This window comes from Hypomesus nipponensis, chromosome 24 (genome assembly GCF_054491055.1).
Source record: "Hypomesus nipponensis isolate SF chromosome 24, ASM5449105v1, whole genome shotgun sequence".
Classification (NCBI taxonomy): domain Eukaryota; kingdom Metazoa; phylum Chordata; class Actinopteri; order Osmeriformes; family Osmeridae; genus Hypomesus; species Hypomesus nipponensis.
In genome coordinates, this window is record NC_140384.1 from 5,602,501 (window position 1) to 5,622,600 (window position 20,100).

Below are 20,100 nucleotides of genomic sequence, written 5' to 3' on the forward strand. Positions count from 1 at the left end.
GCCTGAGTCCGCCCAGCAGCCAGGGACCCTACGGAGCGCCAGATGGGCCATTAAGGTAGTATTAATGTAGATGCCATCGCTTTTTCCTCCTCTGACTGGGACATGCTCTTCGAACTGCGAGCAGCTGCTGCCATTTAATGCCACAGCTTCCTGCTAAGTTTGGGCCAACTGGCATCGGCTGAATCTGCCCAAGTCCTCTTCCCTGTTACCCGACTCTACCTGAGACTGGAGGTCTTTCATATTTTAAAGTGAAGCGATGGAGAACTTCCCGATTCCAGATGACTTCCGTGGATACACAATGTAAAGGCTGTATCATGCTGGGTGTCTTCCCCATCTGTCGTCCCTCACTTCAGCACAATATCAAGAGGTTCACTGTAGCATTTCAGTTATGTTGTGCCCTACTGAGTGTTAATATCATGCTTTAATTGAGAGAAAATTGGCTGTTGGCAAGACACTGAAAGAAGGTTACACAAACAGCCATGAATAAATGTTGTAATCAGTAATATTCTATTTGGTTAAGTGCACTAAAATGGGATGCTTTGAGATCATTATTCAAATCACATTGTCAAAATCCTATTACCAGACTTAGTTTTCCACTAAGAAAATGTACACAATTACAGTACAGCATTACACGCACCAAGAGCTTATTAAACCTCTTGGATTCAATGTGTGGAATGGCAACACATGCTAGCATTCTAACTAAAGGTCACAACCACACTATTCTCACTGTATTGGATAATAAAGCTAATATTAAGAACAACAATGTCGATAAAGTGGTAGGTTGACCAAAAATAGTATTGCTAGATTGGGAAGCTAAGATAGCTCAGCAAATTAATTGTAATATCAATCAGAATGACAAACACAACATTGTGTTGAGTGTCATCGTGCTTTTTGTGTGACTCTCTGCCTTCGACTATATTCAGAAGACAGATCTTTTTTTTTGTTGTAGAAGGGGGTGGGTGTCAGGGGTTATGGGTACTGTAGTCTTGGGGCCTACTCCCGCATTCTTTCCAGTTCCTTCTGACTGACAACAAAAGAATGGCAGAAGCTTGCAGCATCTCCTTGCCTGCCGGCATGTCCTCGTCTCTGTCACCCTCTCCAGGGTGGCTTCTGTGAGGGGGGGGCACCACACCACTCTGAGCCCTGGCCCCTTCCAACCGCACGTGGGTACAATACGACAGCTTCGGTCTGAACGAGGGTGTGTGTGGGGGGGGGGGGGGGGGGGGACTGCCGAAAAGGTCCCAGGGGGCAATGTAAATGAGGAGGCTGGTCAGTGTTCGAATCAAATGCACCGCTACCGAAGCGCGGCAAACGCTTCTGGTCCCCCCACCCGTTAAGTGTTAGATATCAAAGTGACACCTCCTCCCATGGCTACTCCTGACAGGGAGCCTCCTTGTCGAAGAATTAGCCATACCTCGCTCAGAGCACAAGTCGTTTGTACGCTTTGGGGGACATAAACAGCTTAAATGACAGAACATGCTAGAAACGGCGCCCGCTGGACCCGAGGACACATTCCCGTGGCAGATAAACCCCAAAATGCAATACGGGGTGTTTTTTTCTCCTTCTCCATTTAGTGCATCTTACATCAGGGTACAAACGTTTCAGATCTGGCCGCCTAATAGTGTCTACCACCCCATCTGTGTCAATCTAATTTCAAAACCACTCTTCAACAAGTCTCCAAACAACCTCTACTGACAATGTAAACCAATTTCATCATAATTGATTGAGAGGAGCAAATGCTATTTTGGCAGTTCCACAGGCTGAGCGGGCCAGCTTTCAATAAAGGATATCTGCATAGTGAGGAGAAAGAGACTGGCACTAATCAGGGTTTCTGCCAAGCACCACTGCGGCACGTATCACCACATAAATGTGTGTGTGTGTGTGTGTGTTGGGAAGTAGAGATGGGAGGAGATGAGGGGGGGAGACAGAGAATGAGACAGGAAGGAGAGAGAGCAAGAAAGAGGGAAAGACGAAGACCAACAAAAAAAGGAGAGAGAGAGATAGAGAGAGAGAGAGAGAGAGAGAGAGAGAGAGAGAGAGAGAGATAGAGAGAGTGAGAGAATGGTGAAGGAAGAGAGGGAGAGAGAGGGAGAAAGACAGAGAGAGACAGAGAGAGACAGAGAGAGACAGAGAGACAGAGAGACAGAGAGAGACAGAGAGACAGAGAGACAGAGAGACAGAGAGAGACAGAGAGAGAGAGAGAGAGAGAGAGAGAGAGAGATAGAGAGAGAGAATGGTGAAGGAGGGGCTAGTTTCCCAGGAAATCCAACCTGTGATAAATGGGATCACTCCCTCTTTAGTCAGAAGGTGCATGTTATTGCTTTGCCATGCAAATGCATTCAAAGTCGCGTTAATGCCATCCTGCTTTTGTTGGGGAATGATCGTAGTGCCGGGACAAGCAGGCCAGGCTTAGAGCAGCATAGAATAGCAGTGTTACACAGCTAAGGAACGTCTATGTGTGGGTGTGTTGCAAATAGGTTATTTTGGAGGGGGGGGGGGAAATGTGTGTCTTTTTAGAAGAAAAGGAGAATTAAGGAGGCCTGTGGAGTAGAGAGGTGCACTTGCTCACTAGCAGATTACCATGAAAGGAAATATCTAATGTTATTTTCCAGAACGGTTAAGAGGGGAGAGAAAAGCTGATAATCATATTATTATTTGTGTAGCAGATCAAGATCAATCAGGGTTACAGCATGTCACAGTTGTACAACATACAATGGCTGTTTTGCCTGCATGGGGGAAAATACACAACCAGCCTGGGAGAAGACAATAGGGTTTTCGATTTCTCATCTGTTCCTGTGACCAGAGTTGTATACCTGCGTGTTGTTTGAACACACAAACACACACACCGACAGACTAAGCATGCACACACAAACACACACACTCACACATAAAGGAACTCTGAGCTTCCCTTGATGAGTCACAGAGGAGTTATGGAACTCCCGAAGACTTGCGGTGTTTGCTAATTACATGCAGAGAGGAGGGGGTGGACAAGTTGAACAGATGAGAGTAAGAATGGGCTTCTCTCCCCTCGCAGGCCTGCAGACAAACCCCAACACACGGTGGCATTCGAAACAGGAGCCACCAACTACCGCGTTTAGAGACAGGGAACAAACACAAAAACGCCAGACAGACAACGAACACTACCCTCCAGACGCCAGTAGCGATAGAGGAGCCAGCAGAAGTAACTGTACACAAAACACTCCTGACCGGGCTCACTTCTCTCCGTCGGGCTACGCGCGAGGAAGTCGTTTCCACTCATGCAGGAAGGGTGCCTGCCTGCTAGGATCTCCGTCACGGGACTGGTGAGTAGGAGATTCGAACTTAATGAGAGCTTTGGCAGCTTGCGAGGACGCGAGGCAGGCAGGAAGGCAGGCAGTGATTAACGAAACACTTCGGAGTACAAGGCACAGCGGTGCTCAAAGAAAACAGTGATGATCTCCACTTAATCGCGGAGAAGCCCGGAGCATCTGCCGCCAGAGCAGGGCAGCGGCGCCGGCGAGCTCGCGCTCCGATAGGCTGTCATCTCCAGAGAGCCGCGGCCATATGCTCGGCTTTGCCGCAAACTCGCAGGAAGTTAATTTTCTGACAAAACACGGGGATAAATATGACATTCAAACAAGTTGCGCTCAGTCAGGCTGAACGCTGAGTGTCGTGCCAAGCTGAGGCGGCGCACGTTCCACACTCGGGAAAGGATTTCCACTCTCTTCTCTAGTTAAGTCAGCGTGGATGTGTAGACAATGGCTAATATGGGACTACAAGGTGCTGGCCTGCTAAAAGACAATACGCAATGCTTAAGCAAGTGTTCACGCATGAGCACACAAAACAACACACACACACACAACACACCCCCACACACACAGGGTGAAGGGCGCATGATCCAGATGACAGTAGCGTGACACTAGGCCGATGACTCCCCAGACAACAGGCGGGCTCACATACATCAAGTGAACAAATCTGATAGGGCCTCCGACAGTCATGTTTACACAAGGGAAGTGAAGAGAACCGGAGAGGGGTGCACAGTCCGCTTACATTCACACCCCCAAAGCTCAGAAGAAAGACCAAAGGGAGTCATTGTCCCCGTTTAGGGAGGGGGGGGGGAGGCGGAAGAGGGGAACAAAAAAATGTAAAAAAAAAAACAGATTAGCTTTCATTTCTGTTCACAGACGTATACATCCCCACGGTATGACATTAAAATCATGTCGATCAAACCATTTAATAGGGGCCCTGTCAGAGAGGCCCTCTGTTGCAGGTGAAATGCCATCGCGGGCCGGGACAAAGGCGTCGCAGGTGTGAGCAGGTTCCCAACACCTTATCAGCCACCCGATAAAGTAGATAGTGTTTCCCAGCTCCCAGCTCTCCCTCTCCTGTCAGGAGGTAAGAAGAAACAGCCCTTAGGGGCGAGGCTGCCTGACCCGACATACAGATTCGCCTAACAATACCCTGGATCATATACTGGGGGAGGGGGGGGGGTGCTGGGGGATGGGGGTGTGGGGCACCATGTCTGGACCGGTTGAACAAACACACCGAGGGCACGGCGGGGGGGGGGGGGCATGGGAGTGGTGGGGGGTCAGTTTTGGTTTTCGCACAGGGCCAATGGAGCCCCACGGTAAGGCTAGACTAGAGGTGGGGAACTGGGCCCCATCCAGACCCCTCTCCTGGTCCTCTCTCTCCCCGTAAGGCGAGGCTGGGTGCAGTCAGGCGGAGCCAGGTGGCCTTTCTCATGGAGAGGTGAGCTCCCTGGGCCTGGAGCGCCAGCACTGCCAGGTGGCTGGGCGGATCTGGTCCCCAATGTCAGGGCGGTCCCAGGAACTCGCAGACCTTGTGGGAACCTACGTTTACCCGCACGAACTGGGGGTTGAAACAGGGGGTGGTTGTGGTCTGGGCCAGGGGAGTCCAGACGGTGCACTTCAGACAGTATATTTAAATGTTGTCCTTGAAATAAGACGAAGGGGCCACATTTAGATAGAACCTATTGAAGTGCGCAGGCAGCATAATTCAAGACGGAGGAAAGAGCTAATAAACAAGCAACACGCCAAGGCTTGATATGCATGCACTCAAGACACAGACAGAAACACACATCCCATTAAGTGGGATTCCTTCACCTACAGACGCTGGCGCAGTGGCATAAATTGACTTATTTTGCATGAGAATGAGAGTGGGGGGGGGGCGCTGGTGTGTAAGAGAATCAAATAAAATGAGTAGGCAAAATTAAGCTGGATGCAAGTGGAACACTTCACAGGAGAGCCGATTTCATTTCCCCAGCACTTAATTTAGGATTTGTCTCCTTCAGCAGACTGCAACAGAAGGGCAACATAAGGACAGAGAGCAGCAGAGAGAGACAGCGAGAGAGAGACAAAGAGAGACAGCGAGAGAGAGACAGGGAGAGACAGGGAGAGAGAGACAGAGAAAAGGGAGAGACACAGAGAGAGAGACAGAGAAAAGGGAGAGAGACAGAGAGAAGGGAGAGAGAGACAGGGAGAAGGGAGACAGGGAGAGAAGGTGAGAGAGACAGGGAGAGAGAGACAGAGAGAAAGGAGAGAGAGACAGGGAGAAGGGAGAGAGAGAGAGGGAGAGGGACAGGGAGAGAGAGACAGGGAGAAGGGAGAGAGGGGAGAAGGTGAGAGAGACAGGGGCACCACGCCATGTAGCCTCTGGAGGTATCCAATAGTTACCATCAGACCACCTCGTTTGTTGTGCAGCGTTTCTCCCCACAGATGAATTCTAAACAGAGCCTTAGTTGAAAACATTCAAACAGCAGTGATGATGTTGTTAGTAAAAGGGAACATCAGACTGGATTAGGCATCACAGTGTGGTCTAAAATTGACAAGTTGAATTGTAGCGTTAGCAGGATCTCAATTGAGGACGCTCCATGACTCGATCATGCCACAGTGTGAGAATGTTTTGGTAGATCTGCACCAATCGAGTTTTTTCCAAGGATTTCAAACGGACAATACAAGATGGGGCACAGTCATACCTGATGTTCTTTGAAGTCCACCTTCCTAAAATCATAGCCAAGCTGGGCGTAGAAGTTGTTCCCAAAGCTGTAGGCCTGTCCTTCCTCCGTCCACACAAAGGAATGTCTTCCTCCACAGGCCACGCCCATCACGCCAGACACACCCCCACAGGCCACGCCCATCACGCCAGACACACCCCCGCTGCAGGTCCGGCCTTTCCCCTGACACTGCAACAGGACTTCTACTGGCTGGGTCTTCACTGCTTTCTCCCCGTCCCCAAGCCTGGAAGAACATCATTAAAGGTATGAACTTTTGTTGGATTCATATCCAACTGCATATCTGGTCATGATATATTTGTTGCAATTATGCTGTTGTTAACCATCTATCTAGCTTTTATCGTTCTATTAGGGTACATTAGATGGAGACATTTTATGTGTAACACAAGCCTAAACATTTGATATCATATAATTAAACAGGGTATCTTTATCACAGTATAATTTCTTTAATTCATTTTTGACTGATAGTGGTTTATACAGTAAATAATATGGCAGCAAGCCAGAAAGTCAGTGGTAAAATCATCACTTTCCTGTTGGGTCAGTGTTACAGGAACTCTGATCAATCAACAACTCAGACTTAGCCTGACAGACGCTCTGGACCAGGTTCGTTTCCCAGCAGAAGTTGCCATAGTAACTGAGCTTGAACCACAGTATGTTGAATATGCTTTGTGGAACCAAATCAACTGAAAGTGAGTCAGACTAACCAAAATAAGCCCGGTTGATTTTGGCAGAGTCCTTCTATGGAACCGGGCCCTGGAGGTTCTGAAATAAACACTGACATCTGAAGGAAGCAGTAAAGACCAAGATGGAACACGGCTTTTGTGACTGAAATATTTTCGATGCCGTAGTGGGCATGAACTGCTCTCAGTCCGAACGGCGTCCAAACTACCAGGTCCTCTTTCCAGGATAGTGAGGTCAGATGTCCCTCCAACCTCCATGACCCATGGGGTCCTAGCACAAGACTTTAGACACAGGTCTTCTGAGAACTACTTGATATCCCCCCCTTCCTCCCCCCAATCCCCTAGCTAGTGTCATACTCCAGTCCCTCCCTCCCGCCCGCCCGCCCCCTCCGCTTGTTTCCTGCGCGTCTGGAAAAATAACTAACAGTCTTCTCCATTATTTCCACCAACGGGGAACGAAAGGTCCTCGTCTGGTGAGCCCAGTCCTGACTCCCCCCACCCCCAGAGAGCCCGTATTGATTACAACAACGCTCCGGCTCGGGTGAGACCACACCGGGGTCACCACCATTTCCATCAGAAAGTTTGCAGGTTTAAATTTACACAGCTCTCGCTCTCTCTCTCTCTCTGTCCCCCCCCAACCCCCCTCCCTTGCCTCGCTTCCAGGGAGACAAAAAGGAGCAGTTTGTTTTTATTTATTTCATTTCTCCCTTCGCTTCCCTCTCTCCGGATATCAGAGAGACGGTTGCGTAACTGAAACGCTCACTCCTTTGCTCTGCAAGTGGGTGTCGCGGCGCTTGCTGCTCTTCCAACTATAGGCTCCTCGTTGGCCCTCCGGAGTGCGTTAACCCGCTTAGAGGGGTCAAAGCATCACGGTTGAGGGGGACAAAGAGTATGGAGGTGGGGGGGGGGAGATCGAAGCACTTCTGTGAATGTGTTTTCCTGAGCGGTGCATTGCCGGTTTGCACCTGAGGGTCAGTGAATCACAGCAGAAGCTCCAAGGCTTTAGAATGCCATTACAGTCAGCCCTTGCGCTAGGAGTGTTTAACAGGAACGCCAGTCGGATGAAAAAACACTGTCTTTTTTCCTCTACAGGCCAGTCCTCTGAGGCTGATGCAAGTTTAACAGGAACGGGGCTTAGGTATAACTCAGGAAAGCAGAACTCAGGAGCCGTCAGCACACGGTGGACCCGAGAACACGGAGCGAGAACATCTCCTGGCTGTTTCTGCTAATGTCTTGAAGAGACAAAACACCTGATCTATGCATAAACATTTGACGGTAAACAAAGCAAGGCTGAAGCACAGTACAGACCTAGAGCAATGGCCTTGAATACCTGAATAGTAAGCAAACTTTTGTGATTATAGTACGAACTATTGGAAATCCATTCCTCACAGCAGTGGCACAACATGATGGTTATAGAAACTTACTGTCCACTGGTTCCATTACCCCAAGCAAAGATCCTGTCGTCAACTGCGGGAAGAACAAAACTGATCAACATTGCATCCATACTTCCAAACAACTCTGATAATAAGACTCATGTTGTTTGTTCCAGCATGTACAATATATATGACTGAAATCATTTGTGAATCCACATGATTTAAACATGTTTGTGTTTATTCCTCCATTGTTGTGTGTGCGGTGTCCACAAGTTTCTGTAACTTCTGAAATATACACGTCATATACAGACTTAGATCAGACTTGGTGTCACACCTTGACCTAAACTCCGCTGTCCCTCCCCAGAAATGACAATGCAGCACTGCTCAAAGCAGCTGGCCTTTACTGACCACAAGCAGTGACACAGGTAAAGGACAGCTTCAGTCTCCGCGATAGCAAACAATATAACAAATGGATTCTATCAAAATCCACTTAGATCATTGAACATTTAGCCAAATATATATGTGCATGACTAATATCAAACTGTTGTTAACCAAAGCTATTGTGTTTACCTCTCAAAGCTGGTCAATACTAGATGCAGCATGTCTGAAGTCCAAACCAGAATGATTCAATTAGCCACACCTATTATTACAACTAACCCCTCCCACCTCTGGCAATTCTACTTGAAGAAAAATCTAATCTATAAACTGTTGTAACTGAAATATTTGATTTAACTATTTTGATATCACTATTCATGTTTTATTTGTATACATTCCATTCCAAGAGTTTTTCAGTATATTTGCTTGGTTTTGCCAAACCTTGGTAATTGCTGATCGCAAACACACCTTTTATTTTGGGGGGAGGGGGGATTTCAATGGCAAATGTATGTCCAATCCACACTCCAAAGCAGAAGGTGGCAGTAATGCATCAAACAGTTGGATGCCAACTGCCAGAAAACAAGAAAAAGCCTCATCTGTTAGACACATTAACTCTATAGTTAGACACAACCAGGTAAATGGTGGAAATAGAACTGGAAGTGGTGATTTGCACAACAATAAATGTTATTATACTTTTTGAAGTGGTCTTTTCTTGTGACCTTTGTTGGTCTGTTTTGAATGATCAACCTTAATATAGAAACCAAGCCTGATTTCAGTGACTTTAGAGTGATTTGAGATGGGTGGACTGGGTTTGTATTGGGAGATCCCTCTCAGTCTGACAGCTCACCGATCTGTTCTCTGCATGGTCTTGTTCTACACATTAGTACATTGCACAGCGTTTTGTCCAGAGCTCCAGTGTTTGACTACAACTAACTGCTCTCTGGAAAGCACGGTCGCAAAACTAGCGCATGTCTTGAAGGTGTGCACAGCACCTGCCACTGCAGTGACTGTGTCGTTAATGAAGCACACTGAACACGGCAACGCACTGCTGCGGGGGAGTGTTATGTCAAAGTTTGACAGACTATTTGGAGCACAAAAGATTTGAAACCTGTTCAACTTACTTACACACACCCTATACGTTACGACGTCACCCAACCTCTTCCTTGCTAGCTTAGCTTATCTAGTTTCCTGGCGAGGTCAGATTTGTCTGACTGGTGTGCAGAGCGAGTGGTGTGATGTCAGTGGGTGGACCCCTCCCTGCTGGGCTGGTTTGATTAATACTGCCCGAGGAGAGAGTCCTGAGACTGGGGCCACCTCTCTCACACCCTGCTGTAAAATAATGAGCCTTCAGGAGGGAAGGAGGTGCGGGAGGAGCCCAGAGCACGAAACCAAGCGCCGTATATTCAAATGAAACGAGGAGGAGTCCCCCCCCTCCCACTGATTACACTTGTCTGAGAGTAAGAGAGAAAGAGTGTCCCGTTCTTCCTTTTTGTGTTTCGCTGTCAAGCCTCCACTCTTAACAACCCGATGTGCCACCATCCTGTCTGCGCACGCTTTCTATAAATACCAGGAAGGTCTGCCGTGAGTTTGGTCGAGTTGGAAGCACAGACAAGGCCCCAAAGTCTCATGGGGATCCAGCAACAGCCAATAGCGTTGGACTTTTACTCATCAAGCCAGTCGGGCCTCATACATTATAAAGCAGCCTGTGTGATTTACCTAAGGTTGTCATGAGGAGAAAAACTTCAGGCAAATGCAGAGTAATAAATTGTATTCCACGCTGCATATGTTTGACTCGCGACCCTTGGCATTTTGCGGTAAGATTTTGTGCAGGAATTCGTAGCTCAATGAATGGAAGGAAATATGGGGGAAAGGTAACAAGCCTGGAAACTCTGGGAAACGCACCACAGTATTTGAGTTTGTGTCATTTCAGCGATTCATGTTAGAAAGAGGTCATAATGACTAAAAAGACGTTCGTTTACAGTCGAACATTGACCAGACATCAAACATGCCTTCATCTCAAACTATAGTTTCATTTTAACAATGCAAGTCAATGTGTACTCAGTATACATTCATGACTGCACTGCACGTTGTACGTTCTGTCATAAGGAACCGATAATCATCTATATCTCCAACTTAGAGTTGGTCTCTCCCTCACAGTCTCATTTAATGGCGGCTCACCGCCAAACAAGACCGGGCAATAAACACAATGAGAACTGACCTCAGCCCCAGCAGGAGAGACACACCACCTCCGATGTGAGCGTGTGATGAGCTTTTAAGTGCTGCTGGGAAATTGCATATGGTAATAATTCACTTGAAATGATATCCCTGCAGCCCATCCCATAACATACAGCTCATTGGACCACATTCATTATGAAATACCACTAATTGCCAGCTACTGTACCTCTCTGCTGTTCTGAGGAATAATAAGGATAGAAAATATTGTGATTGAAGGGTGTGGATTAACAGCGACGCTCTTAAACACCCAAATTCTTAAAATACGGGAGGCAGACTAACGAGGGCTGCTGTAAAAAGCATCATGTAGCCAGGCTGCGGTAACGTGTGGAGCCGTCCTCACCCCAATAGAACTGCTATTCCAGTCACCCATGGAGTAACACACCAGCAAAACAACGCGGAAATTGAAGGTTTAAATTTACCTTTACAAGTTCATGATTGCTCACAGTGAAACGTGCGTGTGGGTGTGTGTATGCTGGAGGGGGCCGGGTGGGAGGGGAACACAAATCGCCGAATTAACTGAATAGATTGAAGATGTATGTGATTTGTATGTGGTGTGTTGTGTGAGGCTGCCTGCCAGTATTATAACACACTTCCTCCCCTTGTCTCTCACAGTCAGTTATCTGTGTGAGGGGAGAGCAGCAGATGTTCTCTCTCGTCTCGCCCCCTCCCTCTCTCCCTCCGTCTCTTCTCCTCTCGCTCTTTGCGGCAAGGGCAGCAGCATCGGCTGGCACAGGGGCACAGTGGGCTGGGGGGGGCACACTGGGCTGACGTGTGGAACTGATGGGCAGGCTTGCGTCTGGCAGGCTGGAGCATTAGCCCCCTCCAGCCCCCCTCCAGCCCCTGCTGCTCCACACCAGCCCACGCCACGGCTCCAGGCCCCCAGCGGTGGCCCAGCGCTCGGGTCCCCCATAAAAATAGCCCATCCCATTATTCTTCTGGTTCCCGGGGGGCCGCAAGGTCTCCAGCATCATTACCAGAACTGAGGATGTGACTCCTCCACTCCGGCCCCTCCTCCCCTCCCCTCCCCTCCCTCGCTCTAATTATAGGTCAAGCACTCTTTTTGTAAAATTATAAAAACCTTTGTTCTTATCGGGGGGAAAAAACTGAGAGTGGAGGCGAGATAGCAACGTGAAGGAGACGGAGGGAAAAATGGTCCAAAAATTTGAACGGGTGGGGGGACAATTTTCAATTATAAAGCCAAGCTAATTTGGTATGACCATCGACTGTCATGCGTGCTGACTGTGCTCCATTATGCAGTCATTTGGGCTCATTCAAATTAGTTATGTTAATGTCCTGTGAGTGAATGTAACACTTGGATGGGACAAGATTTCAGCAATTAATTTCTACAGTCAGCGGAGAGACAAGCAAATTTATTTTCCCCCTCTCAGGGAATTGGTGGTGGAGGAAGCGAGGAGGGGAGAGAACATTCTGGAGCAGGGAACAAGCTAAACACAAGCCCTAAATAAAGCCTGAACAATGGGAGCCAATGCCTCCTCATTCATTCAATTGACAATGTTTTGCAGCTTAAACCTGTTTTATTAATTATGTTTGACATTTCCTTAATTAGTTTCATTTACACCAAATCAATCCCTGCTGCTGTATGGCGTCATTTATCATTTAAAAAAATTTGCATAGCCGCAGCTGACTTTTTCTACTTAATTATACATTAAAAGTGTCAGCCCCGCTTGCTGCCTGGCATTATCTGCGGCAGAAAGGTTTGTGGCTGGACGGTGCTGGCATTAATCATGGGGCGGGTGGGGGCGCGTGGGGGCGGGTGGGGGGCGCGTGGGCGCTGGCGAGGGCCGCTCCCGGTCACCGGCAGGGGAGCCGAGCCGAGGCTTCTCATTTTCGGAGCGCGACGCCCCTGGGTGACGCGGTGACCTGACTGACCTATGCGGAAAGGCAGACGAATCAATGACCTCCAGCCCCGAAACAGCCCCGACATGTTTACAAAACTAGACGAGAGCAGGGAGCGGAGGTGTGAGAGAATATGCAACAGAATATAACAGGAGACACAGCTAACTAACAACGGCACGGCAGTCTATTTACTGTACACAGCTACTAATACACATGATTTGCAGTCATCCCTTTGCATCACAATAATCATAAAGGAAATTGTGTTGTGATGATTATAGCCAAACAAATCTGCTCTTCATTGTGACCAGTCAAATGGTGAAGATCTGCTTGTTCCAATGCTCTGCCGCGTGTCGTCTGTTTGCTTACACGGTGTCTGCAAGTAACTTTCGGATGATGCAAATTGGGATGGCTGTTATTTCCTGACGAAAGTTTGTAAACACTAACAATCACCAGGCAGCAACCTGGATCCAATGCGGGCGGCTATCTCATTACAGAGAGAATCATCTGAGTGCTGAGCTAAATATGGCTGTACAACACGGCCCCCCTTCCCCCTCCCCCTTCCCCCACCACCCCCCCATTCAGGTACTGAGACTAAAATTGGCAGGTAGACCCTAGCATCAGGACTGACAATTACCTGGAAAAATGTAGTGTAGCAGACTGACAGTCTGTCTCTGTCTCTATGAAAACAAACATCTGTGCGAGTGCGTGGAATGTAACAATATTCTGCTAATCTCAGCAGCAGGAAAACCTGTGTGTTGAAGGTGACTCAATGCGTTGACCCAATTAGTGCCACAGATGAATAGCGTCATTCGCACCACCTTCTGCAAAGTTGCGCTACAGCGCAAAGGAGGAGATAACATTGAGTCCCTTTCCGAAAAAGGCTGCCGTTTGGAATCCGACCATGTAAACGAGGCAACACCAGAACGAGTACGTGCCTGTTTGAACAGTCTGTGCTGCATAATCGACGAGGAAAAACATCGACATGGTCGAACCTGCCGGGGGCTGAACTGAGGGGAGTAAACAGCGGAGAGGTGGGCTTGCCGTGGCTCCACCCAGCCCCCCCAGATCGCCCAGGAAGCCCCGGCTGAGTGAAACCGTGTGGAGACGTGGAGGAGGAGGGGGGGGGGGGCGGAGGGGGCGGAGGGGGCGCGGCAGTGCCGGTTTCGCCCGACCGCGTCCTTCAAGGGCGACACAAAAGCGAGCCGGGCACAAAGGGCCTGATGAAGTGGCTAATGCCCTGGCTTGTCCCAACAGGAACAGCAGGGGGTCCGGGAAGGGGCTGGAGGGGGTGGGGAGGGCGGCAGGGGGAGGGCGGATACACGGGCACGCCTCACTGCCCTGCCTGGCCGGGGCTAAAGCACCGAGCAGCCATCCCGCCAGCCAGGTCATTAGCCTAAGCACTGCAGGGCCAGAAACTGCAGACGTAATTGTGAGAGGCCAAATCAATACAAATGGAAAGAAGAAAAATGTTTTTCCAAATCTTTTTGCCCTTGCTGGCAGCCGTAGAAGGTACTGCTCTAGAGTGAATCTCTCCCCCCTATCACATGTGGGGGGGGGGGGGGACAGGAGGAGGAGAGAATCAAACTTCATTATTCTGTAAAGTTCTTCATCAGCATATTAATGGCACCACTGTATTCAGCCAAAGACTGTCGTGTTTTTTTCTTAAAGTTATGGGGTTGAAAATAAGCCATGGACACTCTTCACTCGTAAAAAAATATGATAATTTATATAAGTGATCCTCCAGAAACTAAACCCCCTCCCTCCCCTTCTCTTTGACACACACAGTGTACCCCCCCCCCCCCCCCCCCCAACCAGCCCTGCCAGCTATTCCCCAAAGAAAAGCACCCCTTTAAATGCAAAACATTTCCAGTATCAAGGATTATGATTCCTTTCAGGCAAATGAGAAAGAACCTCGTGAAAATATGATGAGGAATTCACAGGCCGAAGACTCCCCCGAATAGTTCTACATGGGGGATTGGAAGGGGGGGGGGGGGAGGAGAGAAAAAGAAATCACCTATTTGGATGGCGTACATTACCATTACTCTTGTATTGTGTCGCCACTTTTCATAATGAGTGGGATAAGTGTCCTGCTCTGAACGCGCGAGCGCTGACGAAGGAGGCAGCCGCGGACATTACTTGGTTAAAAGCTTGGGTCCTGTGGGTAAAGAGGCCCAGAGAATAAAGAGTATCCGTCATGGCTAACGAGCTATAAGGCTAGGCCCATCGCCTTTATAAATCACCAGATCCTGCTGTTTATTTAAATTCATTGGTGCCTCATTATAACTGAGCTATGCACCTTTAGGTCCGAGTTGATTAGGAGTGCCATAGCTCAAAATGGCTTTTAATTCAGTGAAACGCAGCTCTGACCTTGGTGCCGTAACCCTGAGTGAAACACGCGGTGACTCCCACATTAATAATGATGCTACCTTTGCTGGGCCGCGCCGCTGCTACTTAAAATATGTATTATTAGTTACCTGCGACGGCACATTTATCACTCCAAATTACCCTTCGGTGTAAAACTGCTTAATTCCGGGTCCCCGTACCCCTCTGCACTATTACCTGCTCTTTAGAAAGGCCTGGAATTAAATGTGGGGATGAAATGTCAGGGTAATGGGGAGGGGATGTGGTTCGGACGCGAGGCCCTACTTGATCATCGCCCCCGTGGCCCTTTCGTCTCCATCCAGCCAGCAGGGAACTCTCTCCTCCGCCCAGCGCCCACAGCGCCCTCTCCACCCTGGTCACCCTCTCCCAGAAGGTGAACACTTGTTAACATGTACTTTCACACCAAATCCACATCAAAAGTCCCCGCTGGTTTTTAACCGCTACATTTCTGGGTCACCGCAAAAGTTCTAACTGGAGGGGTGTGAATGAGTCTAGTGGGTAGGGCCGGTAGGGTTTGAAACCTGAACATTCCAGAACTTCCTGAAAAGTTGAAAGCAGCGGGACGTTGTCACAATGCAGTTGCCCCCTGGATGTGAGACTGGAAGCACTAAAGACGTGTCAGCGCTTTGCCCCCTCAGGGCCCGCCTGCGACTGATTAGTTAGACCAATCAGGTAAATGATTAGATCAATTAAGAGCTTTCGAGTGGGCACTGACGCCTTGCTGGAGACTGCAGGCCTGTGGGACTGGGCCCATAAGAAGCGCTTCATTAGGTCTCTGGACCCGACCCAATACCACAGCACAAACACCCAGCACAGAACAGGGAGAGAGAGAGAGAGAGAGAGAGGGAGAGGGAGAGGGGGAGAGAGAGAGAGAGAGGGAGAGAGGGGAGAGAGAGAGAGAGAGAGAGAGAGAGAGGGAGAGGGAGAGGGGGAGAGAGAGAGAGAGAGAGAGAGAGAGAGAGAGAGAGAGAGAGAAGGGAGAGAAGCACAATCGGTGGTTTTCCTGTAACATGATGGGATCAATTAGTTTACAAGATGTATTGTTCCAATAAAAAAGTGTACCGCATGCGACAAACAAACACGGCTGGGTGTATTTTCACACTCAACCATGTCATACATGATTACAAGATCAATAAACCTGTGTACAAAGAAAGGTTCTTTTAAATGGGGATAACATCAACCATTCAGCAATAATTCAGAATACTGGGGGGAACGTTCTGTGCGACATGAGAACAGCCATATCGGGGCGTAAACAAACAAGTTTCCGATATCACACGCGCGGCACGCGCGCGGCACACGGGGGCCTCCGGGCGCCGACACATCTAAGCGAGCGGCTCGGATCCCGGAGCAGCCGAGGGGGAAGTGAGACGTTAAGCCCCGCCTTCCATCAGAAGTCGAATCAATTAGTCACAAGCATCCTCCGAGTCGGGGAGACCCTCCCCACCAACTCCCCTCCTCACCCCCGTCCCCGTCCCCCGTCCCCTGGGAGCAGAGGGGAGGCTGGGCCCGGGCGACCGAGGAGAAGGAGCAGGAGGAGCGCGCGGGAGGAATGGAGGAGGCAGGAGGAGATAAAGAAGTGTGCATGATCATGTACGCTTCCAGCTATAGGCGCCTCTGTTCACAGGGGGACTCCCATACATCCACACAGAACAAACACCTTTCCCAGAGTGGAGGAGCGTTGCATATCAGAGAGCAAGCTTTGGACACACTGTAGCTGTGATGACGCTATCGTCCTAATCAGGCTACAGAGGGGTCTCTGACTGTATGTATGTATGTATTCAGATAGCTAGCACAACCATGGCTAGCATCCCCATGCCCGTTGACAATAATAAGGGTTTACAGGGATGCTGTTTTCCCACAAAGCCTTTAATCTTTTAATCTGCACCACAGAGCAAGAGTATACTGGAAGCGGGCGACCATTTTGGTAAAAAAAAAAAAAAAGGTATAAAAAACATCATTATTTTGTGTAGAGAGAAACACAATAGGGACTCTTTCCCCGCAAGCTATAAATAATCTAATCTGTTGTGTATGTTCAGCCAAATAATAGTCTTACACCTGAATAGCACTGATTATTGGCCTTATGAAGTTATTACCAAATTAATCGGTTTTCTCATCTGTTTTGTGTTCAAGGATGCTGTCAGTGTAACCATTTGGATTTACTCCCCGCCATCTCTTTGCTTGGATAATCTTTCCTAAACAGCTAGAGCAACCGAAGCACGAGGAATGGAATAACTGCGAGAACTAAGCTTACTTAGCAAAGGCCTTTTCAGAGACCACGGCTACTTGAGGGCTTCTGGCCTTGGTTTTGTAGTTGTGCAGCTAAATGGTACTCTTTTGAAGGTCCATAATACCGTTAAATGTCATGCCAACATATTTCAGATGTTTGAGAGGGACATGGTGCGTCACTCTGTCTTGACATGATGTCATGTTTTAATGACACCACTGCAGAGGATGCCAATGCCCTGCTGGCTCTTTCCATAGTCCATGCAGGAGTTCCACTGTACAGCCCGTGTGTGTGTGTGTGTGTGTCTGTGTGTGTCTGTGTGTAGGTGTAGGTGCTATGTTTCCACACGGCCAAAGCCTGCGTGGGCTCAGAGGGAGAGATGAGCCCAGGAACAGAGGCAGGAGAGGCCACAGGCATCCCACAATCCCCCCCCCTGACTCCCTCCTGACTCCCCCCTGTCAGTCTCGGGGGGCCCTGGAGGTGGCGGCAGGTCTTGGCGGCGGCGGCGGCGTCTTCGGCGCAGGCTCCATCCCCGCTCTGATTCCGCCACATTAGACGGCCGTACGTGTGTTTGTGCCCCAGGGAGCGCGGCGCCTCTGCTCTGCTCTGCTCCGCCTGTGTTTTGGTACTTTGTCAGATGACTCTGTGCTTGTGATTTATGAGCTCTGGAAAGGTTGCATTTCCAGCACGCGTGGACGTCAGCATGGTAAATTGAGAAATTCGGAATTTATTAACATACAATGAATGATGATTAATGTTTTGGTATAGATCACGCTCTCTTTTTACACGTCTGCTTGCCGAGGTGATATATGCAGCAATAAAAAGATATGTACGTACTCAAAACCACATAGTGAGTGTCAGGGTTATCTGCTGTTTTAAGGCCCGTTCACTCTGGGCTTGTGTAATGATGGTAGTAGTGCAGAGTTTGGGAGAGTATTATTCAAAGTATCTCTTTGAGCATATAGACTCGGTCTAAAGTTAACTCTCTTGCATGCATTACCCCCCAGACAAAGTGAACCAAGCTCTATAGCGCGCCAGTGACTTGCACAGGCAATGAGCGAACGTATAAATTAAGAACAGGGATCGCAGTCTCCCCCCAAAAATGCAATTTAAGCCTATATCAGGGTGCATTTAGCTCTCCATTTGTCAAAATCCCCCTGCGTTATTAACTTTAGTATTCCATAACACATCCTGTGTCTCTCATCAGAGTTTTTCAATATCTCCTCACGTGCGTATGCGTCGCCGCAGCGCCTGGGTTCACCTTAGGCCAATTACGTCTCTGAACCGTGGAGGTGAGCGTTGGGGAGGGGTTCTATAACCATATGCCTGGTCGTCATGACCACACACACACACACACACACCCTGCCTGTGGACGCACGCACGTACAAAACAGACACACACACACACACACAGAGAGATGTCCAGCAGCTGCCGGGAGAGGAGACGACAGAGAAATTGAAATGCAAGGGCACGACTCTGCAGGGCTGCGGGCAGGGCACGGTGTGTGTGATAGTGTGTGCGTAAGGGTTGGGAGCGTAAGTGTGTGTGTGTTTCATCATCTGTCTTGCAGGTAGACAAACAGGCCCCCCATGTCAGCACCCCAAGCTGAAATACAGCTGGCAAATTGGGGCCGCACTGTGTCCAGTACAGTGGCAGAGTATATACTTATGCACTGACCCTGACCTATGTGGACCAACTCTAGTGTTTGCATTCATAGGTCTGTGTGGTCCTGTAAAATGACGATTAAAATGATTAGTATACTGTACGTACAAATGGCAAAGACAAGCGTGTGTGTGCATGACTTGATAAGGTGGTGAAAACGTACATGTTTGGCTGTGTCTCCACATACAGTGTATTCATAATGTGTTTGTGTGTCTATGTATGTCTTCATGGTCCACGTGTGTGTGTGTGTGTGTGTGTGTGTGTGTGTGTGTGTGTAGGGGGGGAGATCCGTGAGTGGCTGTAGGTATGCATGCTGGTACGTAGGCGCTGTCAGTGGAGTGTGTGTGCGCCGATGAGGGATGGGAGGAATCAGAAACACATTGGGCTGGGAATATATGGGAGCCACAGGGTCACCCTGGCACCAAACACTGCTGCATCTCACATCATTACCCTCATCCCCCTAATGCGCTCCTCACTTAGAGCCACAAACAGGGACGGCTCCAGAGCACACAGACACACATACACACACATACACACAGACACACAGACACACAGACACACATACACACAGACACACAGACACACATACACAAAGACAAACGCACACAACCCCCCCCCCCCACACACACACACACACACACACTTTCTTAATGTGCTTATCTTTGAGTAAAAAAGAAGAAGAAGAAGAAAATCCAAGGAACTAAAGTTTGGGTGTTCACTTCCTGTGATGGAAAGTGCAGATGACAAGAAAAATGGCTTGTGGGTTCTCTTCAGAGATTTGGATTCATCAGGTGAGTTCTGGGTGCCGTTTGTAGTTGTTCACCTGTTTATACATGATAGAAAGGTCCACTTAGCGAGCGATATTTCCTTCAGATTGTGTGAGTGCAGTATTGGGACACACTGTGAAACCTGATTGAGGAGCACGTCACCCTTCAAGTGAACTCACCTCGAGTCCAAATCACGCTCCTCTCTCTCTCCCAGGAACAGATCCCTTCCTCCCCTCTTCCTGCATGAGGCGTTTTCGAAGCGGAAGACGAAGGGAGGTGGGGGAGTGCGTGGGGCGGGGGGGGTGAAAGGGTTGAAGATATGATCCCGAAGAGTGAAAGAGAGGGGTAAGCCAAGCATAAAATAACTTCCATCCAACATCCTCTCTCGGAGGGGCAGCGGGAAGCAAATAGCAATCCCACCACCGGGGTCGTACTCGAGGGGGTCCACCCTCCCCCCCTAGCCCCCCCCCTCTCTCCCCCAGCCCCCCTCCCCTCACTGACCCATGGAGAAGAGATCACGGAGGAGCGCCGGCGC

The 20,100-nt window shown here is 49.1% G+C and overlaps 1 protein-coding gene across 1 annotated transcript in view; it reads right to left on the reverse strand.

The window, feature by feature from the left end:
* LOC146232819 (uncharacterized) overlaps positions 1-20,100 on the reverse strand; it is a gene marked incomplete at its 3' end in the record, with an annotated part of 272,531 nt that overhangs the window by 224,106 nt on the left and 28,325 nt on the right. Inside the window, exons 3-5 of the mRNA XM_084690016.1 lie at positions 8,115-8,157; positions 6,118-6,236; positions 5,975-6,084 (exon numbers count right to left, since the gene is read on the reverse strand). Of these exons, the coding sequence (XP_084546142.1) occupies positions 5,975-6,084; positions 6,118-6,236; positions 8,115-8,157 (272 nt within the window). The remainder of the gene's footprint in view (positions 1-5,974; positions 6,085-6,117; positions 6,237-8,114; positions 8,158-20,100) is intronic.